Source organism: Oculina patagonica, chromosome 7 (genome assembly GCF_052425735.1).
Source record: "Oculina patagonica isolate OP01 chromosome 7, crgOcupat, whole genome shotgun sequence".
Classification (NCBI taxonomy): domain Eukaryota; kingdom Metazoa; phylum Cnidaria; class Anthozoa; order Scleractinia; family Oculinidae; genus Oculina; species Oculina patagonica.
Genome location: NC_135764.1, coordinates 33,191,001 through 33,205,443, shown reverse-complemented (window position 1 = coordinate 33,205,443; position 14,443 = coordinate 33,191,001). Strand labels below are relative to the sequence as shown.

The 14,443-nt window shown below is 37.3% G+C and overlaps 2 protein-coding genes across 2 annotated transcripts; one reads left to right on the top strand and one right to left on the bottom strand.

Moving 5' to 3' along the window:
- Positions 1–5: 5 nt before the first annotated feature.
- On the bottom strand, positions 6–5,679 carry LOC144660081 (fas apoptotic inhibitory molecule 1-like). Its single transcript, XM_078520637.1, has 3 exons — positions 5,155–5,679; positions 2,283–2,332; positions 6–1,636 (listed from the first exon to the last, which is right to left on the bottom strand). Exons 1-3 carry the CDS (start codon positions 5,501–5,503, stop codon positions 1,484–1,486), a joined length of 552 nt encoding a protein of 183 aa, XP_078376763.1. The 5' UTR covers positions 5,504–5,679; the 3' UTR covers positions 6–1,483.
- A 63-nt stretch (positions 5,680–5,742) lies between these two features.
- Positions 5,743–14,232, top strand: LOC144660080 (proteasome activator complex subunit 3-like). Its single transcript, XM_078520636.1, has 12 exons — positions 5,743–5,871; positions 6,087–6,119; positions 6,237–6,299; positions 8,221–8,310; positions 8,696–8,756; positions 8,923–8,951; positions 9,166–9,231; positions 9,473–9,541; positions 11,824–11,891; positions 12,289–12,343; positions 13,014–13,100; positions 13,189–14,232. The coding sequence occupies exons 1-12, from the start codon at positions 5,851–5,853 to the stop codon at positions 13,267–13,269; spliced, it is 723 nt and encodes a 240-aa protein (XP_078376762.1). The 5' UTR covers positions 5,743–5,850; the 3' UTR covers positions 13,270–14,232.
- The last annotated feature ends 211 nt before the right edge of the window (positions 14,233–14,443 follow it).

Below are 14,443 nucleotides of genomic sequence, written 5' to 3'. Positions count from 1 at the left end.
ATACAAAAAACAGTGGAGATTTATTCCAACTTGAGGCTCACCTTAATTTCAGTTTATATCATTAAAAATCATTTACATGGCCAAGCACATGGAAAAGTACCATTAATGTAATAATTATTTTCAATATTAAGCTTGAGAGTACATTTGACAAATTGAAGTCTAGGTAACCAAACACACAAAAAAATTAAACTGTGCTTTGCTCTGAACATTGTAACCACCCAGTTAGTAATGAGAGCATCAATAAAGTTCAAAGAGCCAGTCAGACAAATTAATTTTTAAAATAGAGAAATTTCACATTTACTATACAGGGGTACAATCTCAGGGGATACTTAAGAAAAGAGAGCAGAGATGAGAAGGAGTATTATAATTTTTTGTTTTTGAAGCTATGATTTAGATCAATACTATTATGAAAACATACTTGCATGGCTAAAACGACAAAAGTACGCTAAACATGTACATACATGTATCAGTATCAAACACTAATAGAAATGTTAGACAAAAAAGGATCACCTGCACCATTCACAGTGTTCTTCAGGAAATGAAACAATAAACAACACATACGATATTCCTAGCTCTCAAAACAAGAGGTGATGATTAACAAGAATGAGTGGAAATGGAGCTTTTAAAGTAGTGCAGATCTACTGTCCAAAACTGATGTCACCTCATCCCTGAGTATCCCCTCTGCCGGGTAATTCACATTGTTTTTACAAAAACATTTGTCTCTTTGAGGACAATGATCTTCACTCAGTTATACATGCTACAGTTGGTCAAATCATTCCGAGTTACTTGCATCACCAACCAATAAATACCTTTCCATTCTGTGTTTTTCGGATAATGATAACTACACATGTACTACTGTATTTACTCAAATAAAGCGCCCCCCCCCCCCCGAATAAGCGCCGCTCTCTAGTAAGTGCCACAATTGGGACAAAAAAGTTAATTAGTGCCGCAGTCCCCATGTTTAACTAAAAACAGCACTACAAAATAAATCTAAAATAAACTTGGGCATTTCTTTCCATCAAAAGCCATGTTTTGCAATTCAAAGTGATTGTTTTACCGCATGCATATTAGTTTTTCTATCCAACATTCTTACAATATGTAGCTCTGTAAATGTTGTGAAGGCCACAAACTTTGCCAGGACAGCTAGCGCCACTACTCTCTTCAGCAAGACATGAATACTGACATAAGATTCTTTGTGGCATCCAAATTTCATTTTAAATAAGCACCGCCCTCGAATAAGCGCTGCACTTGACGCGAGAAAAATTTAATAAGCACTTGTTTGAGTAAATGCACTATTTTTAAGTTGCATTAACTATTCTGTATCATTCTGTACAAATTTAAAATTTAATTTTAACTCATGAACACATATTACTCTAACACTCAGTCCTCTTCGTGCCCTTGGGCACATAAGGCCGTGTTATTACTCTAAACAAATGAGAAATTTACTGCACTAGTTACGTTAACTTGCACGTAAACAGCAATGTCATTCATCCATTGCCTCTGGTATTTCATTTCCATCTATAATAAGTGAATGAATTATTCCATCCTTTTTCTTTCCTGAGCTGATGGCCTTGATGTAACATGTGTGGTTTCCCCAGGTGAAATGAGTTTCTGTTCCATCGTCAACAAATTCACCCTGAAAATAAATTAAAAAACATTACAACTAAATTTTTCAGCTCTAAGGTGAAAATGATAGTTCTTCTTACTGACTGTCAAGCACTAGTCTTGATGCTAGGTCAAAGAACTGGCTGGAACATCAAAACAGTAGCTTTGTTGGCAAATTTTCTATTCCCATGATCTCTCTTCATGACAATTCCTTTGGCGATTTGATGCAAGTTGCCACAAAATACACGGTGGGCACATAATACCTCAAAAGTCCCAGGGTACATGTATATAACTTTTAGAGCTTTAATTCAATTAATCTGAAAATTTGCTTCAACATAGAACTCGTGATTTTCTACAATCCTATGTTTTTACTTGCCACAAGGATCTACAAAGTGAAAAAAATTGTAATACCGGGTATGTCTTAAATTTCCCGCCATTTTGGGCTCTTTTCAGTAACAAAATGCCCACCGTGATAACTTCTCCATGATGCTACTACCTAGTATCTACCTGTTGTAAAAAAACACCTCTTTTCTGGGTTTTAAGTTGAACTATTGTTACATAATTTGAACATGCCATCTGATGTAATTTGAATGTGCTATTCCCATATACAGGAGACACAGCTGATGGTACAATTACTATTCTTGTGTTGTTAAAAATGCTAAATTATAAACACTTACAGCAGTTTCCACGACAACTCCATTCACCCAGACCTCCATAGTGTCTTTCTCTAGAAAACCAAACATTCTTGTTAACAAGATAATCTTAGACTAGACTTTTGTATGACAGTGATCTAGCTACAGAGCAACTGTAATTTGATTTGTTTCTTGAAAGACCGGGCTCCAGGGTCTGTAGTGGGGTATAGGGTGAAAAAACACCCTAGGGGGTGAGAAAAATCCTGCGAAAATATGCTCTGCTTGCTTTGTTCACTGAGATTTTTCATCCTCCCCCCCCAAAAAAGGAAGCCTGTTCAGAAATTGTGAAATGCCATTTGGAAATTAAACACGAAAAATCTTACAGTGATCAATGAATGTCAAACCATTTATTTGCTTACATTGTGTTAGTTCTGATGGGTTCTGTGTATGGGAAAGAAGGGGGGTGGTACTATGACCATGGCAACACGAATTGGGAGTAAATTAAACATTGTCAACTCTAACCACGAGCTAGAGGATAAGTGGAGTTCTTCAAAATTTTAAGCCAATAACTAACCACTAAAGACAAAAAGTCATCTTTCCTTGTTCGAATTAGTTTACAGCACATGGAGAAAACCTTTTGTTGAACCGACTAGTCCTGAATTCTAAACTTATTTGCATTTGGTGTTACGGCGAAACAATAAAAACACTGGGTAGGAAAAACTTTAACCATTGCTAGGAGATTTTGGTTTTTGGCCAATCACTAAACCGAATAAACAATGGCTATTGTTTCTCAATTTTGTGCTGATGTCGTAAGATCAATAAGCACTCTCAATTCCGTAGATAGGCATGAAAAGGCGATTAAGAGGCCCTGCCAGGGTAAATCCAGACAAGCGACATGGACCAAAAAGTAGCGACAGCATATTAATTAAATCGCGACAAACGACAACCCTTATGGAAAAACTTAAATTCCGACAAGGACAAGCAATTTTCCTTCAATTTAATTACCGACAGCGACATGAAGAGCGATAAAACAGGGACACGGCACATTTTAAAATTTAGACAAGCAACATGGGAACCCCCCTGACAGGGCCTTGAATAACTTAAGCCTTTCCCCAGAGGGATGGTTATGCAAAACAGTTTTATTAGCAATTGACTAAAGTGACAACTATAGTGGCTAGTTATTACTGCAACACATGGGTAACCAAGCTTTTTTTTCAACCAACAAGTCCTGGATTCTAAACTAATTTGCATGTGGTGTGTTTATATTTAGACGAACTTCACTTATCCTATAGGTCATGCTCCAACCCTAAACAATTCTTACACTTTGATCAATATGCACAGCCAAAGTAAACTGCAGGCAGCTTGATCGGTGACTATACTTTTGTCATCAACAAATTACGAGCATAAGCAGTTTAAAAGATGACTAATTTTTCAGGTTACTAGAAGTTACATGGAAACACCTGCCCTTTTTAAATCAGATACATGTACATGTAGCTATTTTTAATTTTTTTTTTCAGTGATGTTATAGTAAGGGACTGGTCAATAAGTATCAGGGGGGGTGGGCCGGAGCAATTGGAAAAGTGGTGGCTCGAAAATTTGTGACCCACCCCTTCCGTCTGGCTCAAAACTGACTAACCCACCCCTAACAGGCGGTTGAAAATTACATGACCCACCCCCTTTGCTAAAAAAAATCAAGGGACCTATCATTTCTTTTACATCTGTTAGGGGTTGGAGATTTTTTAATTGACTTCAGCTTTTAAAGTGAAATTCCCTACATAGACATTTCCCTGATGGACACTGTTGTTCCATGTACGTCTTTTTCCATTTCTTGCACACCAAAGAAGGATGAATTTATCACTTCTTATACTAGCCTTTTGTAAGTTTTCCACATATTTGTGTGTAAAGTCCATGGGGAAACTGAATCAGTATATGATATTAATTCATAATCAATTACTGAAGAGTTCATATTTTTATACAGAAATTAATAACATAAAATACAACCACTGTCAGTCATTCATATTTGCAAATTATTTGAGAAAAGAGTTTACTGGTATTAAAAGGCCTAAAGCCCAGCTTGAATCTATGCAGGTTGAAGAGAGTCAGGTAAAACTGATGATATGATTACAAGCCATCTAGGGGGGTCAGGGGGCATGCTCCCCCGGGAAATTTTATATTTGGGCCTTTTGAAATCGCTAGAAATTTATTTAAAACTGCTTAAATGGAGAAATTTATCAATTTTATATACTGATGAATTACAATACAACTTTTCTTGGAACTATAACAGTTAAAAGTTAGTGAATAAATAAGATGACCCACCCCCTACGTGTAGATCAAAACTACATAACCTACCCCTTTTCGAGGGCTCAAAAACTGATGACCCACCCCCTTTCTGCTCCGGCCCACCCCCCCCCCCTGTACTTATTGACCAGTCCCTAACTTGCAATTCCTTGCGATATACAGTACAATTATAGCATGGTGGATTTGGAAACTACTTGCCCCATCACTTTGTCTGTTAATGGCAGGTGTTTCTCAGTTTTTCTTTTTCATCGATGTTAAAAATAAAACTTACAGAAAACACCTGGCATGATAAGCTGAACATATCGATTATTTTTTTCACTTTCCAGCTAATGTACACACCTCGGTGTCAAATGACATGAAATGTTATTTTTTTTTACTCGTATTTTGCATCACCCTGCGCTAGCTACAAGCAGATTTCTTTTGATAAATCTACATAAGCTTTTATATAAAAGGACTCTTGTCAGCTATCAGGGCAGTTTTGCAGCAAATTTAAAACGTCAAACTCTAATGAAATTGCGTGCTGGAATCAAAATAAATAACTTGATAATTTTATGAATTTGACAGCCGAAATAGTTTAACCACAGCTCCTTTGCAATGGACGACTAAAAATTTAACTCACCAAGAACCATTCGTGTTTCTTGTCCATCCAAAAGAAACGTCCACACTTTGGCAGTTTTCTTGCGGTTTTCCACGAACTTTTTGAGCGGTTTGCCATCGACTTCAAGAGTGTATTCGTACTGAAAGCCACTGACTGCTTCGATGTGAATCGTTGCTCTTTTTCCACCAACATTAAAACTCTCCTTTCCCACAAGTCTAAACATCCAATTATTCCGTACAACCTCAAAATTGTCAACTAAAATCACTCGCTTTCCGGTGGTGGTTCCATGCTCAAATTGAATTTGATGTTTGCCATCGGCGAGGTTGATATCCCAGGTAGCTACAACATCGCGATATTTATCATCGCTCATTTTAGCGAGCAGTTATCAAGCTTGAGTACCAGGTCAGGATATTTACAAGCACTTAGCAGGGATTGCACGATGATTTAACTGTTGAACTGCCACCTTGCAGCTTGCGTTACCAAAGCAAGGGTACCAAATGATATTTTTCCAATTTAGCCTGAATAAACAGAACGAAGAGTCAGCCTCGTTTTCACAATGTCCTGTCTGGCTCCCCGAATTGCATCATGGTATAGTGGTGTTACTTGTCAGCGGTCTTCGTTGGAAAAAAGCCGCGAAATTGACTGTTTGCGTAAGGTTATCATTAATTTTCACTCTTTTTCCATTTTCCTCGTGGTTTCTACATCGGAGATTTTAACATGAATTCGTCTAAAGGGAAGGTAGTAAATTACTTCACACTTTACACACCTCTTTAACTGTCATTTTATCTATGAAAAGTTCATATTTAGAAACATCCAGGAGATTAGTTCTGGAAACTTGCCGGTATTTTTTTGGCTAGATTGTTATCACGTTTATTGCTGGGATTTAACTTCGTTTTACATGTTTGTACGTTTTTTTGTACTTTTTGTCAACTGTTTTCTTTGGCCGATTTCAGCTCACAGATTTTCACGAAGCCGTCAGGAAAGAGGTTTGTGTTTACCGGGTCGGTTTGAAGACTTTTCTTTGAAATTTATCATGACGCAGCATAGCGGTTTGTTGCTTTTCGTAAGCTTATAGTAATATAATGTTTTCGTTTCTTTTTCAGGCCGAAGATTCAGTGAAAAATTTCTTCCCTGACAGGGTTTTTGAACTGGACAAGTTGCTCAAGGTAAATGCGAGTTTGTTCATCTGGTTGTGAGTGTAAGTCGGACCCACGTGCTTGCTAAAAGCAAAGATTTAAACAGTAGGCTTATAAACTTCATTAGGCAAGTGTGGTTTATTGGTTGATCGTGTGTTGAAATATATTCATTCATTTGCTTAGTCACAAGCTATCTTTCATATGGAAATTGAGTGTTAAATACCATCAAACATTAATACACTATACTGAATTTACTAGTTAGAAAACTGGCTTGTTATCAGGGGGTACAGAGTTAGATTAAGATTTGTATTTTTAACATTTCAGTTGGAGTTTATTTCCGGTATAGTGCTATTAGTGAAGGAATAAATGATGTGAAAAATCCATATTTTACATACCATAACATAGGCAGTGGGGAAAATTTGGGGGGGGCTTCCCCGCCCCACGTTTTGGTGCCAAAAATATTGCGAGCACAGCATAAAATTGGTTTGTCAAGACATTCCGTCTCGTGATCTTTTCACAAATTGTTTCAACAGCCCTAAGGATCATTTGTGGCAAAGTTATTGTTGTAGGACTTTAGACAAACCTCTATCTCCAGAACGCCACTCTTAGAGGTTCCCAAACTGTTAAAATTGTTTTTGACGTTATCTATGACATTGGTGACTTTAGAGCCTACATTTTCTGACCTCCGACGACAAAAGGGCCACCCAAGAAGCATCAAGAAATGGGATCATCTGAATTGTTATTAAAAAAAATAAGGCCAAAACGTGTTAAGAAACTGATGACGTCTTCTCTGCTAATGAGTTTTTAATGCTGAACAATCCCAAGTTGAAACATCTTGAAAACTTCAAGTTGAAAACTTCCTTGGAAGTCTTCAGGAAACTTCTTTTATCTTCAGAAAAGTTTGAATAGTGTTTGGGAACCCTTGTATGGCCTTCAAACAACAATCAGAGAATCTTCGGAAATCCTTCAGTCTATAAGCTGCTCAATATGCAAAAAGATGCTAGAACCAAAAAATGTGGCTCCAAATATGACAACCTGCCAAATATTTTTGGGACAGTCGTAGCCCCCACGTTCCAAGACACTCCACCACCTCTGCTTAACTCCTTGTTTTCAAGTATCTCGTCCGGGTGTCCATTTCCAGGGTTCTCATGACCTGGGGACCAGTACCAGGATACACAAGAGTCAGTACCTGGCTACTTTCAAATGAAACATAAAGAAATTCGCTACATCAGGTTCTTTTTTTGCCTGCCTACTCTCCTTTCGGTGGCCTCCTACTTCAAAACTTAACCTCCAAGTTTGTGCCAGACTTTCTGGCAAGGTCCCACTTCAGTCTACTTCAAATTATAAATGTGTATTTCCATAAATTATCCATACCTTCCCCACAGAAGTAACTTTTTCTAAGACTCTCCCCCATACCCCACTGCTCAGAAACTCCAATTAAACTTCATAATTCCTTAAAGTTTTTGGCATTTAAGACCCCTCCCACCCCCAGATAGGCTGTTTTCAGCCCTCTATTTTTTGTATTATTTTTTTGATCAATGAGTGTGTGGTTAGAACGGCTAGAGAACTGCAGGCCAGCACAAAATAGGAAGAGAAAGAGGGTGGGGTGAGAGAGGCTGTGGACAGTCCAACCCCCCAACTGGCGAATTCTTTGTTTAGCACAATCTTTTCACACGTGCAGAATTGTTGAAGGACTATAGTGATCCAAAACTGGAGTTCCAGTCTGAACAAACAAGTTGGTTCTTACATTTCAAAACTCTCCCCGTCAAGAATTATTGTATTTACTCGATAAAGCGCCGCCCCCCTTTAATCGCCATTTATGAGAGCAAAAAGATTAAGAGTGCCGCCCTCTAAATGACCATATTGCTCTCTATCTTGTAAATAATTTTTTTTAATATCTTTACTATATCAAGAACAAAGTCCAATACAAGATATGCTATTTACTTTTTAGTCTGATACGTTCAACGTGGATGCTGTTGCAAGAGTGCAGAAAGCTGTTACCATGCCTTCATACAAAAACGATACCCACAATGAAGTGGAGGTGAGTTTATTAATAAGAAAGTATCATCCTATTTCTTTACAGTTATTTAAATCATTGATTAGAGTATTGTAGGTAAATATACACAATATATTGTTCTCAAAGGCAGTGTCTTGATGACACATGTAAGTGTGTTGGATTTGAGATGAAGTCAAAAGTTCCAACACTGACAGCACACACTGTATCTTAGGCAGGAAACCAGCACCTCTCTCCACTAACATGTATTTAATTGATAACTGGAGAAAGTCATTCAAGTGCATTCTCTCTAACAGTCCTGAACAGGACCAGGATTACCTTCTAACGAAAACATTATTAAAAAAAAAACTATATATAACCACAACATTTTTTACGATAAAAACATTATTCCAAATAATTATTTTTTTTTTAGCCCAGTCCTAAAAAGAGGAAGGTGGCTGACTCTCATGATCATGGTAAACATGCTTCTCCAAGTGAGTATAGAAAGATTTTGTCCTAAATTATTTAATTGGTTTTTATTATTTCTGCTTTATAAATGCCTCAGTGTACGTTTCTATTTGTCATTCTGGTTATAACAATGTCACAATAATACAAATGTGTATTTCACCTAATAACATGATGTTTTGTTCTGTTGGTTAGATCTTCATGCCCACGTACCTTGCAACAAGGTGAGTATATTTTATTTTTTACTCAATAGACCCTTTGAGCCCCATTATTGACAAACAACATCTCCTATTTCAATGTTTTCTTTTATGGGGTTTTTATGCCAGGTTCCCACCTCAATAAAAGTTGGGTTACTGGATACAGCAGAGCTTTTTGTAAGGTGTGATCATTACTATTTATTTGTCACAGCATGTTTCTGAGTGTTCTTTTATCTTATAGTACCTTTTGCAAGTGATCGACCTGCTTAAACCTAAAATCCAGACACTGATGGAAAAGTGTAACACAGTAAGTTATGGACACATGTAATGATATGGTCGTTGTCACTGCTTTTTCTGTTTTATTTAACTTAACAATTAGATTAGGCTATGAGCCAAAGTTTTCTATGACTGAATAGTCAACAAGGTGCAGCCAAGTTGACTTTCGCTCATGGAAAATGACGACAAGCTGTCTAATTGTTTCAGTAGACACTCTGAAGGATTGCAGTCCAGAAACAACAATTTTATGATGTTGTGTTGTTTGTTGTTAGGTAAAGATGTGGATTCAGTTATTAATCCCCAGAATAGAAGATGGAAATAACTTTGGTGTCTCCATTCAGGTACAGCTCACATAGTGAACAGAGTCCTATGCAACTTGATCAGGGCTCGAAAATTTTTCTGAAGTCTTTCTAGCCATGGGCTAGCTGGTATTGCTACTTTACTAGCCCAGAGCTTGAGAGCTCTAGCCCAGTACACATTTGTTATGTAAGCCAGTCTTATGCTTAAATACACACACACACAAACTCTTCAACGGTAAAGATGTGGATTCAGTTATTAATCCCCAGAATAGAAGATGGAAATAACTTTGGTGTCTCCATTCAGGTACAGCTCACATAGTGAACAGAGTCCTATGCAACTTGATCAGGGCTCGAAAATTTTTCTGAAGTCTTTCTAGCCATGGGCTAGCTGGTATTGCTACTTTACTAGCCCAGAGCTTGAGAGCTCTAGCCCAGTACACATTTGTTATGTAAGCCAGTCTTATGCTTAAATACACACACACACAAACTCTTCAACGGTAAAGATGTGGATTCAGTTATTAATCCCCAGAATAGAAGATGGAAATAACTTTGGTGTCTCCATTCAGGTACAGCTCACATAGTGAACAGAGTCCTATGCAACTTGATCAGGGCTCGAAAATTTTTCTGAAGTCTTTCTAGCCATGGGCTAGCTGGTATTGCTACTTTACTAGCCCAGAGCTTGAGAGCTCTAGCCCAGTACACATTTGTTATGTAAGCCAGTCTTATGCTTAAATACACACACACACAAACTCTTCAACGGTAAAGATGTGGATTCAGTTATTAATCCCCAGAATAGAAGATGGAAATAACTTTGGTGTCTCCATTCAGGTACAGCTCACATAGTGAACAGAGTCCTATGCAACTTGATCAGGGCTCGAAATTTTTTCTGAAGTCTTTCTAGCCATGGGCTAGCTGGTATTGCTACTTTACTAGCCCAGAGCTTGAGAGCTCTAGCCCAGTACACATTTGTTATGTAAGCCAGTCTTATGCTTAAATACACACACACACAAACTCTTCAACGGTAAAGATGTGGATTCAGTTATTAATCCCCAGAATAGAAGATGGAAATAACTTTGGTGTCTCCATTCAGGTACAGCTCACAGAGTGAACAGAGTCCTATGCAACTTGATCAGGGCTCGAAAATTTTTCTGAAGTCTTTCTAGCCATGGGCTAGCTGGTATTGCTACTTTACTAGCCCAGAACTTGAGAGCTCTAGCCCAGTACACATTTGTTATGTAAGCCAGTCTTATGCTTAAATACACACACACACACAAACTCTTCAATGACCTTCAACAGATCAACGCGAACATTTGAAGTGCCACTAAACAAAGGGCTGGATTTGTACGCTAAAGATGGATATTTTTGACAAGTTTGGCAAAACATTACACCCTTTTCCTTGTCATACACCACCAACGGCCTTTTTTTTTTTCAACTGTGGAAGAACAACCTTTTTCTCTGCGTATCATACTTCTTGTTTTTGGTCTGAGCTTCATCTGCTGCAGCTGGCCCGTTGGCACAATGCTTATGCTGATCTTGAGCAACACCATCTCCTTTCCTTTCCTGTGTGAAGCCAAAGTTCAAGAGGCTCATTGAAAGAAACAAAGCGAAATAAATTTGTAACATCCCACGTGCTACGTACTCCTTTGTACATTTCCAAACGACCCAAGGACCAAAGTGGTTCCCAGACTTCTCCTGTCCACATAGAACGGCTTGCGAATATTCTCTTCAAATCACGTACTCGCTGTCTTTTAAACCCGCTTTTGACTCCTTCATGGCATAGGTGGTAATAGATAACAATACTACTGACTTTTCATGAAATTAATTTCATAAGAAACATCTTTTCTACATATTTTAATGCAGATCTTGCCAGTCAATTCAACAACTGGGCTTTTAAGTGGCTTGCTAGCCCATTGGGCTAGCAAACTACTTGATTCAATAGCCAAAGAAAATTTTCGCTAGCCCCGGGAGTCGGGCTAGCGGATTTTTCGAGCCCTGTAAACGTTTAGTGAAGAACATAACCCCTTTGTGTTTACTGTAAGATACTAAACCAAAATAGCAAAAAAGAAAAGTCAGTTATATTTGAATGATCCCTCAAGACATCTTGGTAATAGTAAATCCTGTTCTTGTACATGAAAACAAATACACTATCCCATTTCCCTGCTACTTAGCCTCAGTGAGGCAATAGCCATAAGGGTGTTTTGTAATTTACTGGCCCATCTGTACCAATTCGTGGCTCATGAACTGATTTTCAATGATTAACAGGCTAGAAGAGGTGTCATACTCTAGTTGTTTGCAGTTAAATTACTTTCTCTGTACATTTGTAGGAAGAAACTCTTAGTGAAGTACAGAGAATTGAAGGAGAAGCAGCAACATTTTTGGACCAGATATCAAGGTACTCAATCAATCAATCAATCAATCAATCAATCAATCAATCAATCAATCAATCATTTTTTATGATTAAGTTCCTGTAATTACAACACTTTTGTAGCTAAAAAGTAATATTAAATATCAAGTTTTGAATTATAGAAAAACTACACTGTAAAATGTATTTTCTAATGTATTTTTAATGTCATGGTTTGCATGGTTGTTTGGCATTAGTTCAGGGTTAATTGTGGAAGGAACAATTATTCTGTCAGCACAAGGTGAAATGTTGAGGTGTTGTTTTCTTGGATTAGTTGTTTCTGTGTTAAATTGCTGGGCAGGCAAATGATTGGCACATAATAATAGACTATTTGTTTTACCCTTAGAGTAAAAATAGCAAATTATTGTGAACTTTGTTCAATTTGCAGATATTACATCACAAGAGGAAAAATTGTTTCTAAGATCATAAAATACCCTCAGTTGGTGAGATATTTTTGTCTATTCTTTGTTTGTCACTCTTCTGTAGTACACAGGGTAGTCAAAAGTAGCCAGCAGCTGGCAAAAATCACCACCTGCTGCTCTGCTGGGATTATCCTCCCATTCAATATTAAAAGATGGCAAATTATCAGCCACCTACTTCAACAATAATGGCCCTAGTCTTTCTGACAACCCTGTCTGTTAGTAAGCAATGAAAACTCCAGTATAAATAAAAAAACACAAGAATTATTTGTGTTGAGGCTTGGAGTATTTCTACCTCCCCTGGATGGGATGCTAGTCCATCACAGGGTTACTGACCCGGCCCCCAGCACTAAAATTAATTTGCTGGTACCCATTTATATGCCTGGGTGGAGAGAGGCACTATGGGAGTTAAGTGTCTTGCCTTAGAACACAACGAAGTGCCCCGGCCAGGGCTCCAAACCCAGATCACTTGATCTGGACTGAGTCCAGTGCACTAACCGCTAAGCCACCACAACTCCCACTTTTTTATAATTAATGAACGTTCCCAAACTCATTGTTTTTCCTGTCTATGGTTAGCAAGACTGCTAAGACTCGGTATAATCTGCTTGCTTATTTTTATCATAATTAATAAAAGCTGTTGTCTTCCAAACCTTTTGCTTTATTGTTGTTGTTTTCTTTTTCCTTTTTTTAACAGGACGACTACAGACAAGCTGTGGTTGAGTTAGATGAAAAGGAATTTACAAGTTTACGCCTCTGCTGCTGTGAGCTGCGAAATCACTATGTAAGAAACTGTTTTGTGGCTTGCTATCCAACAACTGGATGAAGGATAATAAGTAATTACTGAAACTTGTTTTAATCTTGTTTTACAGCTCTCACTGCATGATACCATCACAAAGAATCTGGATAAGATCAAGAAACCTCGTACAAACAATGCTGATTCTCTGTACTAAAAACTTCTTCCTTAATTATTATTTTCATCACTATTTCCTACCATAAAAAATTGACCCTGTCACCAATGAACATTATGTGCCAGTTTATACACTAAGTAGCTTTCCAATACCTGTTACTTACCCAGATATTTTTATTTGAAGATTATTTGTAATAATAGTATAGCTTGATGCCTGTTTGCTGTACAATGTTGTATCTTCTACCTCAGTGTTCATACAAACTGGTGTAAGATATTTTCGACAGAATATAAGTTACAGAAAGCTGATGCTATAAAGAATTTACATTAGCTTGTAATATTGTGGTTTTATTACAACAACCTTCATCTCTTAACCCAAATATGTGCTCTTTTTATGCAAGTTTTGATGTGAAAAACATCAGTTTTAGACTTCTAAGTGACGGAATTTAATGTTACTTCAATAAGTGGCACATTTGTTCTGGACTGTGTACAATATTATTGTGCCTCTATCATTTTAGGGTTATGCATGCTGTCCATTAAAGAGGTTTCAAAAGTGTTAATACAGACTAGGCTTCATGTAAATTACAAATCCTATGTGTACATTAGAATTCAGTTAGCACCAGCTATCTTGAGCATTACCATGAACTGGCTGAAAAGTATCTCCTAATGAAGTTTAAGATAGCAGTTGTCCACAGATTTTATTTATGAACACAAAATCAACGTCAGAAAATTTTCGGTTACACCAAACTTCTGCCCATTTTTATTTCACCCCCTCCCCACCAGAAAGCCGTCATTTAACTTTCAGTAATTATTTCCAGGTATTTTCCGTCCTCTATTCCAGCTGAACTAGAAAAATCGTATTTTCTTGTAAATGTGTGATCACATTTACACCATTAGCACTTGTGTGTAACACACACTGTTTATACCAATTATGCAATATTATTTGTTCCAGACTTTTTAATAAGAAACAATGGATATGGAAAAATAAAGTTTGACATGATTTATTTTATTATAATCTGTTTTTGTTCTGTAGTGCATAACAATAAGTCTTGGGTTTATTAACGAACAAAATACCTGATTTGCAGGTACTATGAGGTTTGTAAAAGTAATAAGTGCCTATTTTTTCTTTCAGTATATACTAAAATAAAGTTTACCAACCTCAGTTGTAGGCTTTTATTATATTATAGCAAACTGGACCGGCATTGAAAGGAAAGTCCTGA

Excerpts from the sequence above, each read along its gene's own strand:
- LOC144660081 (XM_078520637.1), bottom strand. The coding sequence starts at position 5,503 with ATGAGCGATGATAAATATCGCGATGTTGTAGCTACCTGGGATATCAAC. Across the intron at positions 2,333-5,154 it reads AGAAACACGAATGGTTCTTG|AGAAAGACACTATGGAGGTC; the intron begins GTGAGTTAAATT and ends TTGGTTTTCTAG. Across the intron at positions 1,637-2,282 it reads GAGTTGTCGTGGAAACTGCT|GGTGAATTTGTTGACGATGG; the intron begins GTAAGTGTTTAT and ends ATTTATTTTCAG.
- LOC144660080 (XM_078520636.1), top strand. The coding sequence starts at position 5,851 with ATGAATTCGTCTAAAGGGAAG. Across the intron at positions 5,872-6,086 it reads TGAATTCGTCTAAAGGGAAG|CTCACAGATTTTCACGAAGC; the intron begins GTAGTAAATTAC and ends GGCCGATTTCAG. Across the intron at positions 11,892-12,288 it reads TTTTTGGACCAGATATCAAG|ATATTACATCACAAGAGGAA; the intron begins GTACTCAATCAA and ends TTCAATTTGCAG.